We start from the raw sequence: 12,272 nt of genomic DNA, 5'->3' as shown, positions 1-12,272 counted from the left end.
TGTGGGATCTTCCCGGACCGGGGCACGAACCCGTGTCCGCTGCATCGGCAGGCGGACTCTCAACCACTGCGCCACCAGGGAAGCCCAAGATTGCACCTTTTACAGATGTATTAACTAGCTTCTCTCTCCAATTCTATTTGAAGTGACCTAAGAAGTAGAAAATATTTGTGCTCTCATTTTAAAATAGAGAAAGAAGGAAGTAGTAAATAAACATGTGCTAAATACCTCATCTTCTAAATTGCATTTATTTCGGGTTGCGGGAAGAGACATAATTCAAGTATGATTTAGTAATTTAAAGACAATCACTAACAAGATAAAAATAGAATAAATTATCTAAATTCTTCTTTGATGGTTCAAGAAAAAGAATTTGAGTAACATAGCAAAAGAATAATAATGAGATGGAGAAATGTAATTTTTAAAAGTATAAAGGAATGTAGCAACTAAGAGAACACTAAATGGGCCAGGTATTCTGTTACTACAAGAAAAATAGCCTCAGCTTTGAAGGTCAAATATCCTACCAGCCGATGGAAGTGAAAAATAAAGATGTGAGCAAAAATATATTATAAAAAGCCAAACAAAAATTAAGCATGTTGACAGTAACAATATAAGAAAAAATAGAGTTTAAGGCAAAAGAGCATTAACCAGCAGAATGCATATTATATTGATGATAGGTACAAGTGAAAAGGAAAATATAACAATTATACCCTTTGATTTGCCAAATTATAGGTCATCTAAGAGCTGGATCAAAATGGTTTTGAAAATCAAGGAGGAATGGACAAAACTACAATTGTAGTGGGAATTTTTTGAAGCACGTTTCTATCAATCTTTGCTAGATCAAGAAGAAAAAATTAAACAAGGACATATAGAAATTAAATAATATATACAACATTATTAAAAATATATGTATTTTGGGGCTTCCCTGGTGGCGCAGTGGTTGAGAGTCCGCCTGCCGATGCAGGGGACCACAGGTTCATGCCCCGGTCCGGGAAGGTCCCACGTGCCGCGGAGCGGCTGGGCCCGTGAACCATGGCCACTGATCCTGTGTTCCACAACGGGAGAGGCCACAGCAGTGAGAGGCCCGCGTACCGCAAAAAAAAAAAAAAAAAAAATGTATTTTGAACCCTAAAATAGAAAATATGAATTACTTCAAAATGATATCTTATGTTTCAAAGAGCAACCCATTAATTTAACAGATAGACACAGACCACTTATCCGACCACAACTGTAGTCACACTAGAGTTTATTAATAATTTGATAAATAAGCAGATAACACCACCACCACCCTTAGAAATGAAACAAAACAAAACAAAATAAAATTACTTTTCCCAAAGGAGATATAATTATTACAATAACAGTATTTTCTGGTCTCTGCTTTGTGGCCATTGGTATACCCAAAGGCAAATGCAAAATATTTGATTTTTTTAATGATTAAGAAATGAGCAGTTACAACTAACGAGCATTATACTAATGCCAGGAAATTAAGAGTAAGGTCAATGAAATTGTACAGCAAATAGGTACTTCCCTGGTGGCACAGTGGTTAAGAATCTGCCTGCCAATGCAGGGGACGTGGGTTCGAGCCCTGGTCTGGGAAGATCCCACATGCCGCGGAGACCTAAGCCCGTGCACCACAACTGCTGAGCCTGTGCTCTGGAGCCTGCAAGCCACAGCTATTGGGCCTGCACTCTAGAGCCCGTGAGCCACAGCTGCTGGGCCTGCATGCCACAACTGCTGAAGCCCGTGTGCCCTAGAGCCCATGCTCCGCAACAAGAGAAGCCGCTGCAGTGAGAAGCCCGTGCACCGCAAGGAAGGGTGGCCTCCACTCGCCGCAACTAGAGAAAGCCCATGAGCAGCAGCGAAGACCCAATGCTGCCAAAAATTAATAAATAAATAAATTTATTTTTAAAAACCAGCAAATTGATTGATGGTAGTATTGTGTCTATAAAAAGGCCAATACAACTGATAAATATCTGATAAGGATAACAGTAAAAAAGGAAGTAAAATATTAATATGCATGTGAGATATTGCTGTGTATAAATTTTCCTATTTCCAAATAGGAAAACTAATATTACCTACCTCATAGAATTTCTGTGAGGAGTAAATTATATAGTATGTATAGAACTCTTAGAATAGAGACTGATGTATAATAAGCATATAGTAAATGTTTACTTAGTCATATTACTACTTACTAGTAGTAGTAATATTAATATCATTAGTATTATTAAAATATTAAAAGAATACAAAGTGAAATGAAAATATTTCATCATTAAGAACTCGGAATGCATAATCTTCTGGGAAAATGTAAATGACCAGAATAGAATTAGGACATGTGAGTAGCTTTGACAGTTATGGGAAAAATAAGTGTAAACCAAGAAATAATCCGTTGAAGGTGTAGATCCCAGACATTTTTATGGATGGGCAAATTCTTCTTAATTTTATTTAGAAATCTTTAATGTTTGTTCTTATTTTGAAATATAACTTTTAAAAACCCATTTTAAAATGTGCAGGGGAACAAATAGTAATAAAGCAAACAATCCTGTGAACTACCACTCTGTCGAGAGCAGACCGTGCGATTCCTTACGCACCCACGCTCACAGTTCCCTTAGTGGGAGCCACTGTGCTGACCTTCGTAGGAATAACTGCTTAGCTTTTCTTTTTCATTTTATGTCCTCTGTGTGCACCCCCTGGACACTGTGGTGTAGTTGTGCCTATTTTTGTTAGGTTGTGTAAGTGGAATCATATTGTACGTTTATCAGGAAGGAGAAAAGCCTGCTGACTGTCATTGCTACTCCCAGAATAAAACAAAGTATGAGACCTCTAAGGGGAGACATAGGCAACTTTATTTAGAGACATTTATAATAAATGGAGAAATGCTCCATGTTTATGGATTAGAAGGCTCAACATACTGTAAACGTATCAAAGGGAGAGCTCTCAACGCTTCACCTTAGGTGAGTTTGAGGAAGTTTTCTCCTTAAATGCTAAGAGTTTTTACCATGAATGAGTGTTGTTTCATCAAACACTTTTTGCATCATTGAGATGACCTTATGAATTTCCTCTTGAGACGATCTTATGATTTTCCTTTTATTAATGCAAAAAATTATCATATATTCTGCTATCTTGTTGTAGTTTTGGAGTAAAATTATCTTTTTTATATATGCTGACTTTGTTAATATTTTCTTTAGGATTTTTTCATTTCTATTCATCAGTGAGATTTACTTGTATTTTTGTCTTTTTCATAACATCCTTTGTTGAGTTTTGTTGTTGTTAGCTTATGCTGTCCTGGTAAAATGAGTTGGGGAGCATTTCCTTTTTATTCTGTCGTCTGGAAGATTTTGTGTGTGATTGGAAGTTTGTGTTCTTTGAACTATCTCATGAAATTAATATTCTAGTGAGTGAGTTTGACAGTAAATAAGATAAGTAAAATACATAGTAAGATAGTGGTTAAGTGCTAAGGAGAAAAAATAAGTATTACAGTGAAGGAGCTATGAATGTTTGGGTGAAGCGTTGAAATTTCAGATCCAGTGGCCTGAAAAGATGACTACCAGTGAAGAGCTGGCAGAAAAGCATCCCAGGCACCAGCAAACAAATGCAAAGGCTCTAGAACTGGAGAAACAGCAAGAAAAGGTCACCGTGGCTGAAGGAGCGAGAACAAGGGCAAGGGTGGGTAAGACAGGGCTTTAGCCATAGCATTTAGCACTGTCAGGTCATAGTGAACACTTCGGGTTTTATCCTGAGATGGGAGGCCTTTGGAGGGTTTGAAACAAAGGAGTGACATTGTCTGATCCACCTATTAACAATATACTCTACTGGTTTGTTGAGGTTAGATTTCTAGGAGAGTTAGGGCAGAAGTGGGTCTACCAGTTTGGAGACTATTACAATAATCCGGGCAAGGGTGACGATAGCTTAAACCAGGATGGCAGCCATAGGGGTGGTGAAAGTCTAGATAAATTTTCTTTGAAGAGATGATAGGAATTGCTGACAGATAGCAATGTAAAGCGTGGAAGAAAGGAGTCAAGAATGGCTCCAAGGTTTTTGTCTTGTGCAATGAGAGGCTTGTATCAGTCCTGAACTACTACAGATGGGCGAGACATCAGGAAGAGCCCTTCCAGGAAGGAAGATCAGATTCTCAGTTTTGGATATGCTTTAGTTCATATGCCCGTTTAGGCATCCAAGTACATATGTAAAATAGGCAGTCCTAGATATTGGTCTGGAATAGGGAGAGGCCCAGTTTAGGGATTTAAATTCAGGAGTCATCCCATGGCCTGGAGAGAATAGCAAGAGAGCCCGTGTAGATGTAAAAGGGAAGAGGTGCCAGGACTGAGCCATGAGGTACAGGGATCAGGAGATGAGGAGTTTTCGGCCAAAGCGACTGAGACGGAGCAACTAGAAATTCCAAAGACAACTCAGCCAAGTATGATACATTGGAAGCAGAGAGAGGGGGAGAGTTGCCGTCAGTGTTCCATGCTTGTATGAGGTAAAGTAAGTTCGGATTGAACAATGGCCATTATGGGTGGCAACATATGGGGGTCATTTTATCTTGTAATTCTCCTGAAAGTATAAATACTTGAGAAAAACCAAGGAAAGTGTGAAGAATTGTGACTGGAACTCACCTTACCACATATCACAGCATACCATGTACGCCTTCTGTAATTAAATCAATGTTGAAATGATATAGCAATGGACAAAGGGACCACAGATGAAAACCCAGAAGATTATCTCAGTGTATATAAATATTTATTATATGATAAACATAGTTCTCTTCAGAAGGAGAAGGGTGTGGTTTTTAAAAAATGGGGCTAGTCCAAATGGGTATCCATTTGGAAGAAGATACGGTGAATCGTGAGAGTATTAAGAACTTAGATGTGAGAGATAAAGCAATAACCATCTTGCAGAAATATACAGGAGACCACGTATACAATGTCAGGGTAAGGTATTGTACCAAGACCTCATACCCTTTAAAAAAAAAAAAAAAAAAAAAAAGAAGGAAATGGACAAGAAAAGAACAAACATTAATAGAAAAAATAAGATGTGAACAGAGTTTTTAGAAGAACAAATTAATTGGCCGACAGGCTTAAGAAAATGTTTAAGTTGTTAGTAATTGGGGAAATAAATCAGTGAATATTGATCACTGGCAAAAAAAAAAAAAAAAAAAGTTAACCATTGCTAACAGGTATAAAGGAAAAAGGATTCTTATACCTTGTAGTTATGATTTATTTTCCCCCATAATATTGCTAATGTGGTGATACAAATTAGTTTCTCCTCAGGAAGAAACATGCTGTAAGAAAAAGTTGGGTTTATTCGTACTGAGAATACCACGGTGTGGCCTAGCCACATAGCAGTACTAAGGCTCTAGACAGCTCACGCAAACGCTTGAGGCCTCATTTTCCTTACTGTGAGGTGGAGGTAACCATCCTAGGCTGACTGCTTTTGCCAGAAGTTGTGAGGATCAGCTAACGTGTATGCCAGGTCTTTGAAAATAATACAGTGTGATTCCTAGAATCTTAGCACAGGCCATGAGCACGGAGTCCAAGAACAAATGACGTACAGTCTGACAGGTACATGGGGAGAAGATATACTTCTCAGTGTAAGTTGTACAGAAGGGCCTTGTGACGAAGCATTGTACTCGGCACTGAGGCTCAGTTTGGTAGGCCTGGAACAGTGCTGCCCTGTAGAACTTTCTGAAATGATGAAAACATTCCATGATCTGTGTGTTTTTTCATACAGTAGCCGCTAGTCACATGTGGCTATTGAGCACTTGTGCAACTGAGGACATGAATATTTAACTGTGATTGATTTTAACTAAACTTTCTATATAGTCACACGTGGATAGTACCATATTGGTTAGGACAGGAAACCTTGGCCGTGATCAAGCTACACACATCTATTGAATTATAATCTGAGGTAGGTTATAACCAGAGACCAGTTAAATTACAGTCAGAGGTATGTGGGGTTTATATTTGCCACAAGTAAAATGGGCATTAAAATGTTGCTTGGCGAACAAAAGATCGAATCAGGAAGTTGTTAACAGAAGGTACTCAGTGAGGAAAGCACTTATCCAAAGAAGACTGTAGAAGCTGCGTTTTCAGACTCGTCGGCCAGAAGTCCAGACACACTGGCCTCATTGCTTTCCCAGTTCAGTTTTTGTTTTGCATCTTCCTTGCTGCCCATCACAAAGTTCTCCTCACTGCTCTTAAGGTCAGAGCCCTGGCTCTGCTTTTTCTCTGTTGTGAATCTCATCCGTGGGGTCGGTTTATTCTCCTATAAATGGATCAGATATCTCTGTAAGGTCCTTTCCTGTTCTAACATTCTAGGAACTTGTAAGGAGATAGCTTGGTTTTCATGAGCTGAGTTTCAGGAGATAGCTTGGTTTTCATGAGCTGAGTTTCACGAGTGATTTAGGGATCAGGGTGAGAAAGGGTTCTGTAGCCAGCTGTCTCCACCTGTAACCTGGGAATTTCTCTCAGCAGCATCAGTCAGTGGGTGGCCTTTCCGAGGTCAGGGAGTCTTGGTCTGTCCTGGCCATGACTTACTAGCTTGGAGATATTTTCCATTGAGCATGGAACAATCAATTTTGTGTATTTCCATTTTATTCTTATGCACAAACCAAATTGTTTTAAGGTTAGGTATTTTAAAAAATGAATTTGCAGGCTCATGTTGAAACCGATGAAGTCTTAATTCTCTTTTTGTGGTTAATTTGTTCTATCATGTTTTGTGGAAGATAGTTGTAAACTGTCATTACTTAAGAAGCAAAAGATAAGAAAAGGTTGCCATTTTTTAATGTTGTCAACATTTACTGATTTTGATTTCTCTTTAGAAAATCCACCTGTATGCATATTTTAGTGAGTAAACAGTTGGCTACATAGAGAACTGGAAAACTGTGAAAAATATTAAAAGTACAGTTGTGTGTTTAATCTTGGGAAAGTACATCCGAAGTAGAATGCCTAATTCCATCTTCACAGATTTTTTAATTTGAGATTACTCAAAAGAATGGAGGATGACAAAGTTAGTTACTATCCATTAGACCCTGTGGAATTCCCCCAGAAAGCACTAAGCATAGAGTATAAATAAAAAGTTGATTTAGTAATTTATAAGAGAAGAAGAATTGGATTGGCTGGTGAGCCAAAGTAAAATAACTAAGATTTTAGAGTTGCCATATGATCCAACAATCCCACTCCTGAGCATATATCCAGAGAAAACTCTGATTCGAAAACATACATGTACCCCAATATTCGTAGCAGCACTATTTACGATAGTCATGACGTGGAAGCAACCTAAATGTCCATCAACAGAGGAATGGATAAAGAAGATGTGGTACATATATACAACGGAATATTACTCAGCCATAAAAAAGAATGAAATAATGCCATTGGTATAGACGACCTTATTTACAAAGCAGAAATAGAGACACAGATGTAGAGAACAAACGAATGGATACCAAGAGGGAAAGGGGGAGGTGAGATGAATTGGGAGATTGGGATTGACATATATATGCTATGGATACTATGTATAAAATAGATAACTAATGAGAACCTACTGTGTAGCACAGGGAACTCTACTCAGTGCTGTGTGGTGACCTAAATGGGAAGGAAATCCAAAAAAGAGGGGATATATGTATACGTATAGCTGGTTCACTTTGTTGTGCAGTAGAAACTAACACAACATTGTAAAGCAACTGTACTCCAATAAAAATTTTTTAAAAAAAGAATGAAATGGTGCCATTTGCAGCAGCATGGATGGACCTAGAGATTATCATACTAAGTGAAGAAAGTCAGAAAGAGCAAGACAAATACCATATGATCACTTGTATGTGGAATCTAAAATGTGATTTAACAGAAACCAGACTCAGAGGCACAGAAAACAAACTTACGGTTACCAAAGGGGAGAGGTGGTGGGGCAGTGATAAATGAGGAGTTTGGGATTAGCAGATACACACTACTGTATATAAAATACGTAAACAACAAGGTTCTACTGTATAGCATAGGGAACTAAATATCCTGTGATAAACCATAATGGAAAAGGATATGAAAAAGAATGTGTGTGTATATATATATATATATATATATATATATATATATATCTGAATCATTTTACTGTATACCAGTAATTAACATGACATTGTAAATCAACTATATTCCAATTTTTAAAAAAACTAAAATTTTTCTTTACATCATGATTTTTATTTTGGTTTTTGTTTTGTTCTTTTAATGAATTTGGCTGGGAAAGAATTTTAGGACTGTGGAGTAAATAGAACAGAACAAATAAAAAGGTACATAACAGGTAAGAAAAGTACCATTTTTAGCTGGGACCTCAAGTACGTGAAATAGGTAATTTGGGGAAATCTTAGGTTTCTGGGCTTATTACATGTCTGGGAACAAAGCTATATTTTACCATTTTCATTTGCAGAAGCAAAATATGTCTTGGACTCCTGCATCTGAACTAGTAGACAACTTGTATCACTTACATTTTACAAAAAACCAAGGCATTTAACTTTTGACATATATATGTTTCTGAAGGTTTACCATGTTTGTTCTTTTGTTTTTTAATAGAGTCCTGTGAAGATAAATCAGGTTAGCCTGGATGAAAGTGGCGAACACATGGGCGTGTGTTCAGAGGACGGCAAGGTATGGGGGTTACATGGTCACGTGGAAAGCAGTGCTCCAGCTCTGTGGGCTGTGATGCTCCCAACTCCAGGCGCTCGGAGCAGCGCTATGCCTACTGTATACCTGCAGCTTGATTATTCCTTTTGGGTATCGGACTTGCTCCCGATTGCTCATAATTAAAGTAAAATATATTTTGCGCAAACGTGCCTTAGGAAAAATAATTACAAGAATGTCAGTGATGTACCTAGTATTAAGCTGATTAACAGCTGTGGCGGAGGGACATGTCACCTTAATCATTACTGCCGTGCCACTCAGGCTTCAGCGCCTGGTCTGCAGTTCCTGCAAGACAGTGGTTTAATGCCTTTCTGCTATAAATCCACAAAATTGGATTTTGTGGGCATGATTTCTGTGGGCTGGTGGTTTTCATTTTCACACACCAGTTATGAATGTTTCTCTTGAATTATAGAATCTTCTGATAAGCAGTCATAGTTTATCAGAAGAGTAAAGTGTCTTACAGTGGCCACATTAAATAAATGTAAAATCAATATATGTACAGTTTCTAAAAACCTGGCCCCTACTTCCTCGACCGAGGACATACATCATTTGTGCAGTGTATAACTAACAATTATCAGTGCTTCTTGCTGATGTTGAGCTGTGACATTTAGTGGTTGTGGTGATTGATTTTCCATTTATAAGAATGTCTTTTGTTTTTCAGTCAATGGAAGTCTTTTCTAATGTTGCTTTGCAATGATAAAATTCTAATGCACAGCGTATTTAAGCAACTCTTCTAAAACAGCAGTTGAAGAAGAGAGTGCATTAAGAATCATTACAGAACCTTCCATATTCTTGACTTCATAGAGCAGATTTCCTAATCTAATTTTTTTTTGTGTGTGTGTGTGTGTGTGTTACGCGGGCCTCTCACTGTTGTGGCCTCTCCCGTTGCGGGGCACAGGCTCCGGACGCGCAGGCTCAGCGGCCATGGCTCACGGGCCCAGCCGCTCCGCGGCACGTGGGATCCTCCCGTACCGGGGCACGAACCCGTATCCCCTGCATCGGCAGGCGGACTCTCAACCACTGCGCCACCAGGGAAGCCCCTAATTTTGTTTTTTATGGGATCTAAATTCAATGGGCCATTAGGATAAGTAAATTAAAAACAGTGTAATCAGTGTAAAAGATTTATACCCATTTAATCGGTTAACAAAAGAAAAATGAAGTCTTCTTGACAGACAAGGATGCATTTTTATATATCTAAGCCTAATATTACCCAGTCTAGTAATAGTAATTGGAACACTCATGCTTTTCAAAAAGCACTGTCACATTTTCTGAAATTCTGAGATGAGCCACACCGTCAAAGATAGATAAGGGAGGAGTTGGTATGTGCAGAAATTGAGAAGAATTATCCAAACTCTTGAAACATTTCGTATTTATAAGAAAGATCATCTTCATTTTTGTTTTCTGAAAGGTGAGGAGGACTTCCTTCTGGATTAATGCCAATGTAATTGAACTAATTTGTTGAAGGAGAATATTGTTTTTGAATTGGAAAACAACTTATACTAAGATACTTCGTCTAAGAATTTTCAGAACTCTAAATTTGGAAGAATTAACTGTTTGATGTGGCAAAGCAGTATATTTTAACTACTGTGTCTGGTGGATAACGAGATGACCCTCAGATCTCCTGGCACACTTCTTGGCAAGCACCTCTGTTTTCCTATTTTAGTCAAATTTATAACTGCCATATTTTGTTGTAGACCCATGATGCATTTTTTTTTTTTTTTTTTTTTTTTTTTTTGTGGTATGCGGGCCTCACTGTTGCGGCCTCTCCCGTTGCGGAGCACAGGCTCCGGACGCTCAGGCCCAGTGGCCATGGCTCACGGGCCCAGCCGCTCCGCGGCATGTGGGATCTTCCCGGACCAGGGCACGAACCCGTGTCCCCTGCATCGGCAGGCGGACTCTCAACCACTGCGCCACCAGGGAAGCCCCCATGATGCATTTTTAAAGAATGGTTTTCTCATATATTTTATCAGCGTTGATAGAATTGAAAGTAAATATTTCAGCACACGTAGTTGTGTAAGCTAGCCCTCTTCGTGGGTTAGTCAGAATTGTGAAAATTGAGGCACTAATGTTCAATGATCTAGTAAAGTGGTTAGTGATGATAGCAACATAAAGATTATTAAGCAAGATCAACTCCAGATACCTAGATCTCGTGCATCTTTCAATGGCTGTTGTGATTTTTCTTTCTTTAGTGCCTTAAGATTCCTAGATAAATCATTACCTTCTATTTCACAGATAACCTTTGATTCTAACAGTTGTTGAAAATTTACTCTGTTTAGTCAGCTGGTGCTCAGTTCTAATCTTTTTATTTATCCTCGAGTTCCAAATTTTGAAATACACTCACACATATACTGTGTGTGCGTGCGTGCATGCGTTTGTGTGTGTGTGTTACTGGTATACATTTTTAGGTAACTTTCCGCATAAGTACGTACCAGCCTTATTTTCTGATCGCTTGCCTATGTCACCCTCATACATAAACTGGAATTAATTTAATATAGAATTCTGGGTTGAACTATTTTCTCTCAAAGTTTTGGAGACTTTGCTCCCTTCTGACTAACCTTTATTTTCCTAGACATGTCAGAGGCCAGCCTATTTTTGTTGTTTCACAGAACCTTTTCAATGTTTTTTTTGTCCTGCCTTGGAGCTCAGACTCATCATAATAACAACAACACTACCAACGGCAACGAACAGCCCTTGTAATTCAGTTTGCTAAGTTAATGTCTTGTTTGGGTCTGTTTTCATTCATTTTGTCTGCAAGAGGGTAAGTCCTTTTGATCCATATACTGAAGTAGTGTTTTCATTTCAGGAAAGTTGACTTCAGTCCTGATTTGGATTATTGCTTCAGTTCCACGTGTTTTCATTTCCGCAGAGAAACTCAATAACACTTAGGCTGGAGGCGGTATTGCGCTGAGGCTAAGAGCATGGCTCTGCCCCGCGCCTGCTTGGGCGGCTTTCCCACTCTTCTCTGTTAGGTCAGGGGTGTTGCTTGACCCCCGGCCCCTCCGCTGCCTCAGCTGGGCAGTGCGCACAGTGCGAGGCCTGGATGGGAATGTGGCAGAGCCAGTGCTGGGTGTGTGGCAAGTTCTAAGTTCACTGTGTTTTTATTGCTAACCATTCACTAACCGTCTGTAGTCTGGCCTCTTCCCCTCCTATTTTGTTGTACCTCACTCACCTTTTCAAGGTAAGTTGGTGAATAGATAAGCCCTATCCACCCTTCTTCTCTTTTGAAAATATATGTAGGGGGGTTCCCTTTTCTCTACACTCTCTTCGGCATGTATTGTTTTGAGAGATATATATATATTTTTTTGCGTTACGCGGGCCTCTCACTGCTGTGGCCTCTCCCGTTGCGGAGTGCAGGCTCCGGATGCACAGGCTCAGCGGCCATGGTTCTGGGGCCCAGTCGCTCCGCGGCATGTGGGATCCTCCTGGACCGGGGCACGAACCCGTGTCCCCTGCATCGGCAGGCGGGCTCTCAACCACTGCGCCACCGGGGAAGCCCTGTTTGTAGATTCTTTGATGATGGCCATTCTAACTGGTGTGAAGCAATACCTCACTGTAGTTTTGATTTGCATTTCTCTAATAATTAGTGATGTTGAGAATCTTTTCATGTACTTTTTGGCCATT

General features: G+C 39.3%; 1 protein-coding gene across 1 annotated transcript in view; it reads left to right on the top strand.

The window, feature by feature from the left end:
- The window catches only part of VPS41 (VPS41 subunit of HOPS complex), a 189,442-nt gene that overhangs the window by 76,180 nt on the left and 100,990 nt on the right, over positions 1-12,272 (top strand). Inside the window, exon 5 of the mRNA XM_059074312.2 lies at positions 8,544-8,618. Coding sequence (XP_058930295.1) covers positions 8,544-8,618 — 75 coding nt within the window. The remainder of the gene's footprint in view (positions 1-8,543; positions 8,619-12,272) is intronic.

Source organism: Kogia breviceps, chromosome 9, assembly GCF_026419965.1.
Source record: "Kogia breviceps isolate mKogBre1 chromosome 9, mKogBre1 haplotype 1, whole genome shotgun sequence".
In the NCBI taxonomy this organism is placed as follows: domain Eukaryota; kingdom Metazoa; phylum Chordata; class Mammalia; order Artiodactyla; family Physeteridae; genus Kogia; species Kogia breviceps.
The sequence above is the reverse complement of the archived record's forward strand: the minus strand, read 5'-3'. Positions and strand labels throughout refer to the sequence as shown.